Source organism: Loxodonta africana, chromosome 3, assembly GCF_030014295.1.
Source record: "Loxodonta africana isolate mLoxAfr1 chromosome 3, mLoxAfr1.hap2, whole genome shotgun sequence".
Lineage (NCBI taxonomy): Eukaryota > Metazoa > Chordata > Mammalia > Proboscidea > Elephantidae > Loxodonta > Loxodonta africana.
In genome coordinates, this window is record NC_087344.1 from 190,052,558 (window position 1) to 190,067,993 (window position 15,436).

At 45.4% G+C, this 15,436-nt stretch overlaps 1 protein-coding gene across 4 annotated transcripts in view; it reads left to right on the forward strand.

The window, feature by feature from the left end:
• Window positions 1–14,840, forward strand: part of LOC111751963 (uncharacterized) — a 58,448-nt gene extending 43,608 nt beyond the window's left edge. For 3 of the 4 annotated variants that reach the window (XM_023554123.2, XM_023554124.2, XM_023554122.2), the window contains 4 exons: window positions 6,550–6,822; window positions 8,456–8,566; window positions 9,008–9,153; window positions 11,153–14,832. In XM_023554123.2, coding sequence (XP_023409891.1) covers window positions 6,550–6,822; window positions 8,456–8,566; window positions 9,008–9,153; window positions 11,153–11,245 — 623 coding nt within the window. In that variant the 3' untranslated portion in view covers window positions 11,246–14,832. Of the gene's footprint in view, window positions 1–973; window positions 1,158–6,549; window positions 6,823–8,455; window positions 8,567–9,007; window positions 9,154–11,152 lie in introns of all 4 variants that reach the window. The other variant, XM_023554126.2, reaches the window with a different exon arrangement.
• The last annotated feature ends 596 nt before the right edge of the window (window positions 14,841–15,436 follow it).

The following is a 15,436-nucleotide window of genomic DNA, read 5'->3' on the forward strand; positions in this document are numbered from 1 at the left end:
GACTGGCCAGTGGCTCTCTAGCCAGTAGTGTGGCATCGCCAGGTGGGAAGTGAGGTAGGTGGCATATGGGGCAAGGTGGGAAGAAAAAAGAATGGGAAAAAGAAAGGGGGAAAAAAAGATGGCAGGATGGGAGCCAGCAGGTGGGGGTGGGATGGACCCAGGGTGGCTCTAGCTGAGCAGCATAGTATGTCCCATTGGGAAGAGGTGGAGGTGCATATAGAAGGGTGAGGTGTAGGAAAGCGTGTTTCTCTGGTTACTGGATGCTCCGTTTCCTGTTTGGAGCTCCGTGAAGTTGCTTTCCTGAACTCCCTGTCTAGGGTCGCTGTTGGCTGTGTTCCAAGTTGGCTATGCTGTGTTAGTTGGCAGGGGACCTCCACTCTGTATCTCTCCTCATTCTCTGTTTTCTGTCAGTTTCTTCTTCCATTTGGTGTTTGATCTAGTTTTTTTTTCCTTTCGTTTGATGCTTAGGGTTCCATGATTGACATTTGTATCCTTTTTTTTTTTTTAGTTTTTGGATCTTTGCTGCAGAGGGTCGGCATGGTGCATCTGTCTACAGTGCCATGTTGCCTCTGCCTCTCAACTGGTCTTTTTTTTTACATCACCTTTTTATTTTGCTGATTGAATCACTCTTTTTTAAAATTGTTTTAGGTATATGAGCTAGGGATTTGTTTGGCTACAATTAACGTAAGTTGAGTTTCAAAGACTTAAGCCAGTAGTGTTAGTTCTTTCACAGAACAAGAAGTCAGGAGATAGCATCTGATCACATTGGTTCCCCTGATCAGTGATATCATCAAGGATTCAAGCTCTCTCTGTCCTTCTGTTCTTCACTTCTTGGCACATAGGCTTTTGTCCTCATGCTTGTGGCCTCGTGGTCCCAAAAGGCTTCTATTCCAGACATCATACTACAATTAAACAGCCAACTAGAGAAGGACAATGGGAAAGGCTTTCTCTTATTGAATCTTTGTTTTTTCAGGGGCTAAGTCCCTTCCTCCTACCCAGCAGACTTCTCTTTCTTCAATGGTGGGAACTGCAACTGCAAGTGAGACAGAAATTGAGAAGTTGGCTTTCCAGACTCTATGTAGATGCAGGCAAGACAAAGAAAAGGACTGGGGAGAAGAGTGGAGTGAGCCAATTACCAGACCAGCCACATGGCATTGGTACCTGTTTTTCTTCTCTATTCCACCCTCTCTACTAATCTATGTCTATTAGCCTATCTGAATTTTTGAGTTGAACTCTTAGTTCATTTATTTTCAATCTTATATGCTTCCTAATAAGTGAATTTTGGGTTAGGCATTTTTTCTTGGTGAACTATTTTGTCCACAGTCCACATATTTTTTGTTGATGTCCATTTCTAAATCATTCCTAAGTCCCTTTTCAATTTCTTCTTTATAGTAATATTTCTTTAGAAGTGGATTTTAATATTCTGAACAAATAGGAATTTTGCTTTTGTTGTGAATAATCTACTTTAATGAACTCATTTTCAGAGAAATAGAGTCTATGGTTTCTATTTTGTGGAATATGGGATTTTCTTTGTAGTGTAGCACAGAGGTTTTTTTTTTGTAAGTGTTCCATGACTGTGTGAAGACAAAAATGTTTTCCGTGTGTTGGGTACAAACATTCTTTATTTCCTTTTCTGGTTATTGGATTCCTTGATCTAACTTCTGACAGAGCCTTGCTAAAAATCCACCATAGTAACAGTGGATTTGTAAATTTATTCTTGAATTTTCGATAGTTTTTCATGATCCTGTTTTGCTTTTTACAGTTCAAAACCATGTTTTAGGTACATATTAATTTAAAATATCTCTCTTTGACCTACTTGACTTTGTATTTTATTCAGTCCATGCCAACTATTGCCATTACTGCAGTAATTTTGTTAATATTTACCTAAAAATTATATCTTTTTCCATCTCTCTTTTAAATCTTTCTTTGTCATTAGTTATTGTAAATAGCATACAACTAAATTAACCCAACCTGAGAGTCTTTGTCTTTTAATGGGGGATATAATGCATTCAAATATACTTCAACTATTACATGTATGTATTTACTCTTGATAAGTTATTTAGTATCTGTCAGTTTGTCGTACTGTGTGGGCTTGCGTGTTGCTGTGATGCTGGAAGCTATGCCACCGGTATTCAGATACCAGCAGGGTCACCCATGGAGGACAGGTTTCAGCTGAGCTTCCAGACTAAGACAGACTAGGAAGAAGGACCCGGCAGTCTACTTCTGAAAAGCATTAGCCAGTGAAAACCTTATGAATAACAGTGGAACATTGTCTCATATAGTGCTGGAAAATGAGCCCCCCAGGTTGGAAAGCACTCAAAAGATGAATGGGGAAGAGCTGCCTGCTCAAAGTAGAGTCGACCTTAATGATGTGGATGGAGTAAAGCTTTCGGGACCTTCATTTGCTGATGTGGCACAACTCAAAATAAGAACAAACAGCTGCAAACATCCATTAAAAATCGGAACCTGGAATGTATGAAGTATGAATCTAGGGAAATTGGAAATCATCAAAACTGAAATGGAACACATAAACATCAGTGAGCTGAAATGGACTGGTACTGGCCATTTTGAATTGGACAATCATATAGTCTACTATGGTGGGAATGACAGCTCAAAGAGGAATGGTGTTAACATTCATCGTCAAAAAGAACATTTCAAGATCTATCCTGAAGTACAACGCTGTCAGTGATAGGATGATTTCCATATGCCTACAAGGAAGACCAGTTAATATGACTATTATTCAAATTTACGCACCAACCACTAGGGCCAAAGATGAGGAAAGAAGATTTTTATCAGCTGCTGCACTCTGAAATCGATCGAACATGCGATCAAGATGCATTGATAATTACTGGTGTTTGGAATGCAAAAGTTGGAAACAAAGAAGAAGGATCAGTAGTTGGAAAATATGGCCTTGGTGACAGAAACAATGCTGGAGATCAAATGATAGAATTTTGCAAGACCAACGACTTCTTCATTGCAAATACCTTCGTCACTGACATAAATGGTGACTGTACACATGGACCTCGCCAGATGGAACACACAGAAGTCAAATTGACTACATCTGTGGAAAGAGACAATGGAAAAGCTCAATATCATCAGTCAGAACAAGTCCAGGGGCCGACTGTGCAGCAGACCATCAATTGCTCATCTGCAAGTTCAAGCTGAAACTGAAGAAAATCAGAGCAAGTCCACGAGCGCCAAAATATGACTTTGAGTATATGCCACCTGAATTTAGAGACCATCTGAAGAATAGATTTGATGCATTGAACACTAGTGACTGCAGACCAGACGAGTTGTGGAATGACATCAAGGACATCAACCATGAAGAAAGCAAGAGGTCACAGAAAAGACAGGAAAGAAAGAAAAGACCAAGATGGATGTCAGAGGAGACTCTGAAACTTGCTCTTGAGCGTTGAGCAGCTAAAGCAAAAGGAAGAATTGATGAAGTAAAAGAACTGAACAGAAGATTTCAAAGGGCCTCTCGAGAAGACAAAGTAAAGTATTATAATGACATGTGCAAAGATTAGGAGATGGAAAACCAAAAGGGAAGAACACGCTCGGCGTTTCTCAAGCTGAAAGAACTGAAGAAAAAATTCAAGCCTTGAGTTGCAATAGTGAGGGATTCCATGGAGAAAATATTAAACGACTCAGGAAGCATCAAAAGAAGATGGGGAGAATACACAGAGTCATTATACCAAAAAGAATTAGCCGATATTCAACCATTTCAAGAGGTGGCATATGATCAGGAACCAATGGTACTGAAGGAAGATGTCCAAGCTGCTCTGAAGGCATTGGCAAAAAACAAGGCTCCAGGAGTTGATGGAATATCAATCGAGATGTTTCAACAAACAGATGCAGCGCTGGATGTGCTCACTCGTCTATGCCAAGAAATATGGAAGACAGCTTCCTGGCCAACTGACTGGAAGACATCCATATTTATGCCTATTCCCAGGAAAGGTGATCCAACTGAATGTGGAAATTATAGAACAATATCATTAATATCACACGCAAGCAAAATTTTGCTGAAGATCATTCAAAAATGGCTGTAGCCGTATTGACAGGGAACTGCCAGAAATTCAGGCTGGTTTCAGAAGAGGACGTGGAACCAGGGATATCCCTGCTGATGTCAGATGGATCCTGGCTGAAAGCAGACAATACCAGAAGGATGTTTACCTGTGTTTTATTGACTACGCAAAGACATTCAACTGTGAGGATCATAACAAACTATGGATAACACTGCAAAGAATGGGAATTCCAGAACACTTAATTGTGCTCATGAGGAACCTTTACATAGATCAAGAGGTAGTTGTTATTTAATCTGTATGCTGAACAAATAATCCGAGAAGCTGGGCTATACGAAGAAGAATGGGGCATCAGTATTGGAGGAAGACTCACTAACAACCTGCGTGATGCAGATGACACAACCTTGCTTGCTGAAAGTGAAGAAGACTTGAAGCACTTACTAATGAAGATCAAAGACCACAGCCTTCAGTACGGATTATACCTCAACATAAAGAAAACAAAAATCCTCACAACTGGACCAATGAGCAACATCATGATAAACAGAGAAAAGATTGAAGTTGTCAAGGATTTCATTTTACTTGGATCCACAATCAACAGCCAGGAAAGCAGCAGTCAAGAAATGAAAAGACGCATTGCATTGGGCAAATCTGCTGCAAAGGACCTCTTCAAAGTGTTGAAGAGCAAAGATGTCACCCTGAAGACTAAGGTGCGCCTGACCCAAGCCATGGTATTTTCAATCTCATCATATGCATGTGAAAGCTGGACAATGAATAAGGAAGACCAAAGAAGAGTTGATGCCTTTGAATTGTGGTGTTGGCGAAGAATATTGAATATACCGTGGACTGTCAAAGGAACGAACAAATCTGTCTTGGAAGAAGTGCGGCCAGAATGCTCCTTAGAGGCAAGGACAGCGAGACTGCGTCTTACATGCTTTGGACATGTTGTCAGGAGGGATCAGTTCCTGGAGAAGGACATCATGCTTGGCAGAGTACAGGGTCAGCGGAAAAGAGGAAGACCCTCAAAGAGGTGGATTGACAGAGTGGCAGCAACAACGAGCTCAAGCACAACAACGATTGTAAGGATGGTGCAGGACCGGGCAGTGTACTGTTCTGTTGTGCTTGGGTCGCTATGAGTCAGAACCCACTCGACGGCACCTAACAAGAACAACAACAAGTTATTTAATGCTTTGTATTTACCAAATTTTCTTCTTACTTCTTTTCCTTGCCTTTTGTTGAATTAATAGATTTTTCTTTGATCCAAGCTTCCCTAGTAAATTGGAAGTTAGATGATCTTATCTTTTTAATTCTACCAGATACAAAACTTAAATTTTTACTTCACCATTTGACTATCTATAATCATTAGTTTTTTTTCTTCCCCTGAAGACAAAAAGAATTTTAACATTTTTTCCACTCTATTTTCCAACTCCTGCCATGTTGTAGTTATAATATAAATGATAATGCATATATGATTGTTATCATATGCATGATGATATTTGACTTAACTATAAGTCAAATATTAACTAGACTTAACTGTGAGTTTCAATGGTTTCTTTGATCACTGCTATATCTTGTTTCTACTTCATTCATTCATTAATTTTTTAAAGTTTTTAAAAATATTTACTTGTGTTTTAGGTAAAAGTTTACACAGCAAATTAGATTCCCACTCAACAATTGACACACAAATTTTTCCATGTCGTTGGTTACAGTCCCCGCAACATATCAGCACTCTCAGCATTTCCACCCCACCTGTCCTGTTTCCATCCACCCAGTTTCCCTCCCCCTCCTTGCCTTCTCATCTTTGCTTTGGGGTAAATGTTGACCTTTTGCTCTCCTATCGTTGGTTGTTTAAAGAAGCACATTCCTCATGAATGTTATTGCTTATTTTATTAGCCAATCTGTTATTTGGCTGAAAGATGACCTCCTGGAGTTGCTTCAGTTCCAGGTTAAAAGTGTATCTTAGGGTGATAGTCTGGGGATTCCTCCATGAATTCAGTTTTTATTTTTGCTCTGTACATTCTTGAATTATTCTTTTTTTAGAGAGTGATTAATTTCCTAAACATTTGCATGATCTAGAGTGTCTTTGTTTTGCTCTTTTAGTTTAATGCTAACTGGAAAGGGTATGAATGTTAGATTCAAATCTATTTCCCCACACAGATGGAAAATCTCTGAGCAGGGAGATTTGAGGAGTGGAGGGACTATGGGAGGCTGTGTGGGGCCAGGGCAGCCTAGAGAAAATACAGGAAGTGATCCTGGCCTTGCTCTTTGGAGCAGATGGACACGCCCGCCCACTGTCTCCCAAGGGGGAGGTGCCCCAGGTCCCTCTCTGAGCATGGAAGGGCCTCAACCACCTGCCCCTGGGCTGGCAATTGGAACCCCTTGGGAAGGCGGAGCAGGTTCTTTCCCAGGGCCTCCGTTTAGGAAACAGGATTCCTCATACTTCTGCATCCCCTAGGTAAGAGAGGCTGATATGCTTAGGTCGGCTGCCAGTCTTGAAGCTCAGTTTCTCTTTTGTCCCCTCTCACCCCAGAGCCCATCCCTCAACCCCAGATTCTGATTCACTCGTCATACAACACATCAAGCTGGTGCAACGTCACCCTGGAGTGTGGGACCCCAGGGGCTACAGGGAACCTGACAGTGACGTGGTTGGGCAAGGGTTTTCATGAGCCAACCCCCAACTCCAGGAATCTGAGCCTGAGCCTGCCCCTGAGCCAGGTGAATGCCCACCTCATCTGTGTGGTCAGCAACCCTGCAGACCAGAAAAATGCTACCTTGGACCTGGGGAGCATCTGTCTATGGACGGGTGAGTGTGATCTACCAGGATGAGTGATGGAAATGGGCCAGGAAAGGGTGGAGGAGGGCAGACTGGAGGACTCAGGTAGAGGGATGGGGCTAAGGGACATTTCAGGCAGTTCAAAGAGTGCGACCACAGCCCCACCTCAGTGAACAGTCATGTTCCTTGCACTAGTGTTCAAGCCTGCAGATCCAGAGCCTGGACCAGATCATTGAACAGACTGCGGTACTACCCAGGACACAAATGTCCTACTCTACACTGGGACTGCCATGTGGGCGCCCCCTACCTGGGCACCCTGATTTCCCAGCAAAGCAGGGGAAGGGAAGGACCTAAGGAAGAAGGACTTGGGCTTCCTCCCTGGATGGGCTGGGCCTGTGGGGCCAGTTCAGTCTTTCAGATGCTCATGCCAGATGTCCCCTCTCTGAGGATGGTCCCACCCTGAGTAAGAAAGTTTAGCCCTCTGCTGAGCACTGTGAACACATGTGGTCACTATGACCAGGTACCTCTCTCCCCACTCAGTCTAAAGGGTTATGTAGACTATATAGCGGGACCATGCAGAGATAGTTAGAGAGTGGGGTTCTTAAAAAGGAACCATACCCACAGGTCCTGGTTTCATAAAACTGAAACCCTCATCTTCCCCAGGACTTCACAGCAAGAACAACTGATGTAAAAAGGAGGTACAAATATCAGGCCTGCTGCCTTCTCCCACCCATTTCATCCTGAGCTCTGCTGGTTCACGTGGAGTTCTCATCTAACAACCTCTCGTCATTTCCTTACTCATCCACCCAGCATTCAACCCACAAACCTTCCTTGAGAGTCAGCTAAGTGTTGAGTGAAGGCACAGTGAAAAATATAACAAGCCCCACTTTCAAGGCACTCACAGTGCCTGGCAGGCACCACTACACAGTGGCTCTGTGACCTTGGATCGGTTACTTATATTTTCCAAACCTTTGCATTTGTAAAATGGAGTAATAAGTGTGCCTACGTCACAGGGTTGTTGTGAGAATTAAAAGAGGTAACCTATACAAAACTATCAACAAGGGCCTGGCACATAAAAAGTGCCAGTAATCACTAGCTACCTTCTTCTCTAGTTAGAAGAGGAGGAAGAATAAATTTAGAAATATAAGGCCAGGTGCTAAATGCTGAAATTGAGGCAAATACGAAATGTGGTTCAAGAACAAAAAAATAGAAATTAAGTAACTGCCTCCAGGGGTTGGGAAGGCATCACAGAGAAGGGAGCACTTGGGTTGGGCCTTGAAGGATGAATAGGAGTTTTCTGTGGCAGTGTTTTAGAAAGACATCCCAGACAGAGAGCAGTACATGCTCTGAGATCTAGTCATCCTGGATCCTTCCATTTCCTCTCCCTCTTGGCACGTGGTTCTATTTGGGAGTCTGAGAGTAGAAAGGAGGTGAAGGTGGGGGCATGAGCAATGGCACCCCCTGTCAGTGAGAGCGTCTGAGGTCCCTTTGTGAAGATGGGACAGAGGACCAGAAGGAGGTCGTCAAAGGGGCTGTGGGTAGTGTGCAGTAACTAGGGAGGAGGGAACCTGGCTTAGGAGATGGCCCGGGTGAGGGCAGTCCCACCCCACATCTGCCCATCAGGCTTGAGGGAAGCATATCTGACACCAGGATTTGACCCCAGGTTCTCTTTGGAGCAAATGGCTTTGGAAAGGCATCTTTGCCACAGTTCTGGTGGTGAGCTTGGGAGCTGGAGTGTGGATCTGGAAGAGGAGGAAGACGGAGACTGAAAGAGGCAGGTGCTGGGTGACCCCAGGGGAGGAGCAGGCTGGGAGACCCAGAGGGGAGGACTGCTATGGGGGAGGAGGAGTGGACAGAGGAGACCCCTGCGGGAAGGAGCAGGGCTACAGAGACCCTGAGGGGAGGACTGGGCTGGAGATCATGGAGGAGGGACTGTGGATGGAGGAGACCCCATGGGAGGGGGCAGACTGGAGAGGCCAATGAGCAGAGAGGCATCTTGACCTTCCCTGTGAATCATCCCTGGGGAAGGCTGGGGCAGAGCAATGCTGAGGGTAGAGGTGTGTGAATGGGCACAGAGGAGGGGTGGTGGGTGGGAGGTAGGGGGCAGGGGTCAGACCTGTGCTTATAGCCCAGGGAGTGCTGGCTGTTCTCACCCTGGGCCTGTGAGGGTCCAGTTCAGTCGCACATACTCTCATTGTCTGTCTGCATGTATAAGGTGGGTCTACTTTCCTGCCGGTGGTGCCCAGTTCGGCAGTGGTCCCCCAGGCCCTTCCCACAGAGGACAGTGCTGACCTGCAGACCAGAGAGATTGAGAGCCACAGTCCTCCCTATGCTGAGATCAGCCTCCGGAAACACCCTAAGGTTGGTTTAAGGGAATCAGATCACGTGCTCAGGATCCGTGGGTCTGGGGATCCAGGCTGTTCTGCCACCATCAGGCTCTGGGTCCAGTTCTTATTTGGACAATATGGTGGCTGTGCCTGAGTGCCCACAGCAGTCTGGGAGCTGTGGACAAGGATGGAAACTGCCAATGGTGAGGACACCTCCCATGTAAGTCTCCCTATCAGCAATCTTATCAGATCCTCATTGCCACCCAGTGAGGAGGGGGAGCAGGGCAGGGATAGGCAGCCTGTGGGTGCGATTGTAACCAAGGCTCCAGGGAAAACCTCACTGAGAAGATTGTTGAGAACCTGGAAGAGAGGAGGCGAGAGCAATGTGCTCTCACGGGGGGAGTGTGGTGTGGAGCCGGCATCCTAGGCAGAGGTCAGAACAAGTGCAAAGCCCCTGAGGACTTCAGAGAGAGGCCTGGGCTGAAGTTTTATATTGAGGAGTGGGAAATGGTAGTAGCAGTAGTACTAGTACTAGGGGCATCAGAACCTGCCTAACTTCAGGGAGAGAGAGGAGAATCACCATTAGCACAAAGCTGATGGTGATCCTATGAGATGGTGGTCAGACATACCTCCACTCTCCAACGTTTTCACCAATTCTGACACTGGCCATCCTCTCCACGGCACTCTCTACTTACCTGCTGGGTTCGATAAGCCATTGCAATGGCCACACAGAACTCACAGACCACACTTACTGTTAAGTGGTTTATTAAGGGAGTAACAGGGTACAACTCAAGATCAGGATCAGGATTGGGAAGCGTGTAGGCAAAGTTTCCCTTCTTCAGTGCAGAATAGCCCTCTCAGCTCTTCTCAGCTGTGCAAACAAGGAGGCCCTTCTCTTCACCATGCATGGCCCCTCTCAGCTGTGCAGGTTGCTTCTCAGCCCCTGAGGACAGGCTCCTCTCAGCCTCCTCAGGACAGGCTCCTCTTGGCCTCGCCATCTGTAACCACCAGCTCTGCCGCTGGGCTGCTTCTGGGTCTGTCAGTGTTATAGCCCTTGACAGGTGTTATAGTTCTTTTAAGAGATTCCTTGCCTCCTGTCTGCTTCTTCTTTCCTCTCTCTTGACTTTTCTCCTTTCTGCTTCTTCCTGCTTCCAGTCTACCTGCTTTTTTTCTGTCTAAAAAGCCTCTGTGGGGTTGGCTGCATATACACATTACTGCTTGTCAATTTCAAGGCATAGCCTCTCCTAGTGGTGGGCCACAAACTGACCAATCCCCTCTCAGTAGGCCATAGATACTTCATTTACCTAGCAGGCTATAGCCAACTCATTTGCATAGCCCATAGTCTCTTCATTTGCATGGGTATATTGACCAATCCCTGCAAGGTGCGTAGCAATCACAGGGCAGGCTGCAGCCCAGGGCCAGACAAAAAGTATCAAACCAAATCGTTTACAGCTTACCTAGGAAATGTAACAAACACTCTGGGGTAGCAAACTAGGACACAGGAAACTCCTCAGGGCTGAGGGGGAAAATTTCTCAAGCTGTTTTTCCAAAGAACCAAGGCAAAAGGCTACATAAAGGAACTCATTTCGCCACAGGGAGTCATCAGGATGAGATGGTATTTAAATCTATGAGACTGGTTGGGTCTTGAGGGAATGAGTGTAGCTGGTAGAAAGGTCGGGGACTGAGCCCTGGGAACCCCCAAATGATAGCTTGGGGAGACAAGGAGGAGCGAGCAGAGGAGACTGGAAGGTGGGAGGTTAGTTGCTGATCAGCTCTCTTGATCTGCAAGGGAGGGAGGCTCCATAGACAATAATGTCGGATGGGAGGGTAGAGCCCTTAGCGAAGGAAGTGCTTCAAGGAGGGCTGAGAAGGGGAGAGAGAAAAAATGAGAGGGAGACAAGAATTGCCATCCTTCCCTGAGTGAGAACATCCTGGATGAGGTCAGATAGCTCATGAAGGGGTGTAGCCTGACTGACCCTTCACCTAATTCTCGGAAGTTGGCCAGAGTTCCCTAAACCCCTCCTGACTTGTAGACCAGCACTGAGAGGGGCAGTGGTCATAAAAGGAGCCCCGAGCAGACCCCGACGGTGCACACAGTCTACGAGAAGATCAGGACAAGAACCTAAGGGGGACGCCTGGATCATGAAGACGCGGGGACACTGCAGTTTTGTTTTCTTCTGCTTAAATTTGCCAGCTTGGTATTTGTGTTATGCTTGTTCAAACCAAAAAACAAAAACAAACCTGTTGCCATTGAGTCAATTTCAACTCAAGTCAAGCACATGTGTTACAGAGTAGAAATGCTTCATAGGGTTTTCTTGGCTGTAAGCGTTGTGGAAGCAGGTCGCCAGGCATTTCTTCATTTAGGAAATGATTCTCATTACCAAATGTTGCTTTAATTTATTTTTATTATAATGTTGCTTAAAGATATATATAAACAGTTGCCATCAAGTCAACCGTGACTCATGATGACTTCGTGTGTGCAGAGTAGTACTGTGTCCCATAGGGTTTTCATGGCTATGGCCTTTCAGAAGCAGATCTCCAGGTCTTTCTTCCAAGGTACCTCTGGGTGGGTTCAAACCACCAACCTTTTAGTAAGTAGTCAAGTTATTAACCATCTGTACCACCCAGAAACCCCTCTAATATGTACAAATTTCATATCCCTATAGTTTTTTATAATATAAACTGAAAAAGCATATAAAGTAAAAGCAAAACAGTAAAACAGATAATATGCAAACTAACAACTTTAATGTGATGGGTGTTTTTTGTCTTGCTGAAACTAAGTCATTGATGTTGCGATTAAGGGTCAAAAGTTGTAGCTTCACATAATGTTCTGTATTTATTTAAAAAAAAAACCCTTTAATACAAAATACTTATTCATGTGCATTTTTTGGACAACACTGGATTACAAAGACTTTATTATTTCAAGAGAACTTCATGCTTAACCTAAACTCTGCCAGGTTTAGGCAGAGTTTGACAGAACTGTAAAACTATTTTATTCACCTGAAAATAAAATTAGTATTACAACATTATTGAAATCTCCACTCATTGCATATCTACCTATTTATTATTGGAATCATAGAACAAAAAAGCTCTCCATTGGGTATTTGCTACCACACTTACTGCTAGTGAATGTCTGTAAGTTGACTTCACAAACATCAGATCCCGCATATCTGCCTGCAAGTCAGACAAGCCCCTGACAGCTATAGCGCAGGAACTTTGAGTGTGACATGTGTGTGTGTCATGGATTGAATTGTATCCCTCAAAAATATCTGTCAGCTTGGCTAGGTCATGATTCCCTTACATGATTGTATGACTGTCTACCATTTTCTCTTCTGCTGTGATTTCCTTATCTGTTGTAAATCCTACATCTACGATGCAATAGACCGATTAGTGGCAGCTATACCGATGAGGTCTACAAGATTAGACAGTGTCTTAAGCCGATCTCTTTTGAGATATAAAAGACAGAATCAAGTAGAGAGACAGAGGGACCTCATACCACCAAGAAAGGAGTGCCAGGAGCAGAGCATGTCCTTTGGACCTAAGGTTCCTGTGCTGAGATGCTCCCAGACCAAGGGAAGACTGATGACAAGGATCTTCCCCCAGAGCCGACAGATTGAGAAAAGCTTCCCCTGGAGCTGGTGCCCTGAATTTGGACTTCTAGCCTACTGGACTGTGAGAGAATAAACTTCTTTGTGTTAAAGCCATCCACTTGTGGTATTTCTGTTATAGCAGCATTAGATGACTAAGACAATGTGTGACAAACAATATCCTTGGAGCCACTGGTCCAGACAAGAAAGGCAGCAGCATAAGTGGGCAGAAGGGGCAGGGGAGAGCCCATCCACCCCCAATCAAAAGCCTATGAACCACAAGCATGTCACACTTCTGGGTGGGCCACTCTGAGTGGGAGGGGGAGAGAATGGAATCAGATAGGGCATCCCTCAAGGAACAGGACCTACCCCACCCGTGGAAACGATCCCTGTTGTTGTTTTCACAGAACTGGAGAGATGGAGCAAACAGGGTTCTCTCACTGCTGCCCAGAGCTCATGGCCTGTTTCTATCCTCCTGAGACAGCGAGAGACCATACACAGACTACAAACCATTCTACCTAGTTCTCTAACTCCTGTGCTGAGGTAAAGCTTCACAGTGCCAGGCAAACGGAAAGCAAAGTTGAAAGGAATCCAGTCACACTATTTTGAGGCAAACAGCAGGACCAAATAGAAAGCATCCCAATCAAAGATGGAAAAGCAGAAAATAACTAACAAGAGACCTGCACAAATATCTGGGCCCCTCAAAATGAAGGCAAGAGCAACCATTTGCAAAAGACAGATGAAACCGGAGATGTGAAACAGAATGGTACGATATCATAATATGACTAAAGGGGTAGGGAACGAGGGTGCTAAGAAAACAATGGAGGAGAAAATAATCTTTTTGCAGAACTTAAAAATGCGAAGAACAGAATCCGCAATATGAGACACCATATCAGTGATGTGGACGACAGGATGAGGAAGTAACACTACGGAGTAAGACTAACAAAACCCGTCGCCATCGAGTTGATTCTGACCTACAGCAACCTTATAGTGACCTTATAGGACAGAGTAGACCTGCCCTATAGAGTTTCCAAGGAGGGCCTGGTGGATTTGAACGGCCGACCTTTTGGTTAGCAGCCGTAGCTCTTAACTACTATGTCACCAGGGTTTCCAAGAAGACTAACAGAGGGAAGCAATTAGGACTAAGAAGGACAGCATAGACAGACAATGGAGAGCAGATATGTGGATAAAGAGGATTTCTGGAAATGAGGTAGAAAGAAGGAGAAGGAAAAAATACTGTGGTAGACAGCATCCACTTCTTCCCCTAAAGGCACCCCCCTTCGTACAAACAGAACCAGGATTGGTTTAGGTGTCAAGCAGAAATACCTCATATTGGGGGGCAGGGGGCATCCCCTGATCTCAGGGTGGGCATGTGACCCTATTTTGGCCGATGATATGGAAGAAGAAGTCTACTGGGGGCTTCTGAGAATGACTTTCAGCCTGACAACAGGGAAGAGAATGAGGAAAACTGCCCCTCGCTGCCCACTGGCTCTTGCCTCTGAATATGGCTATGTGAGAAGATGGCCCTCGACACTGCAGAGCCGTCTCGGGGTGGCAGAGGCTAACCGGAGCCCTGAGAGTGGATCCACCCCCAGCACAGCTCATATCCAGGCTTAGAAATTACTATTGGGCAGTAGGGGTGAAGTGCGAGATGTGGCAGAGAGTAGGGTACGTGTGTAGGGGAAGGGGAGGGCCTTGGAGTTTGATTGCTAGTTTGTTTTCATTCCCTAAATTAAAGAGTTGCAAATGAGGCAATGTTGGAGATTCAGTGGATGTGGAGGTTGAAACCAGGCTTTGGACTTCTTGTTCCAAGAGTTTATGAATCAAGCACGTGTGCGTGTCTCCTCTCCTTCCCCAACTCCTTACAGCCGTAGTAAATTTACTTTAAGTGTATCAGTGAGAGACTGGGAGGCAGCTACTCATCTGACCAGAGGTGCCTGGAAGACAGAAAGAGATGGAAGAGGATTGCCTGGTAAGGCAGGGCCAGATCCCAGACCAATCCCACCAGAATCTATGGGGTGGTGCCCAGGGAGCAGAATTTTTTAACTACCCAGGTGATCCCACTGTGCAGCCAAGTTTGAGAACTGCTGACCTGGAATAAACACCTAGGCCCAGCAGAGGGTGGAGCAGCCTACCCAGAGGAGCCCACAGGACTCTGAACTCAGAGAGGCCAGGGAGGATGAGGGGGGCTGGGAAAAAAAAAAAAAAAGAAGTGGGGCTGAAATAGGGGGACTCATAGGAGGTCTGAGTATAAAATCCTCTGTCTCCCTGCCCAGGCACTAACCATCCAGGAAGTTCCTCCTAGACTCCACAAGGGAGGGCTCTTCTAAAACAAAAGAAACAATCAGAACTCCTGAATGTTCTGTCTGGCGGGAGCTCAGGAAGCCAGTGTGGGTGATGGGGCCTCAAAGGAAGGCCCTCCTCCATCTGACATCTGCGGGTTCCCAGTATGGAAGCAGCTTCCTGCCCCCACCCCAAAGTGGAACCGGATGCCCTCAGAGCCCTCAGGTCTTTTTTAAATATGAATGGACAAGAGAACAATTGGGGATTGCCAGACAGTGAGGAAAGCTGGCAGCAGGAAGGAATAATCCCAGCCCTGGGAGAGGGCCAGGAGCGGAAGCAGGGGTGGGACCTGTGAACCGAGTCCCCACGTGAAGCAGCAGGAAGTCATTAGGTGATACCCTGGTGTGAAAAATCCAGAAATCACCTCACAAGCATTACCTAGAGGCA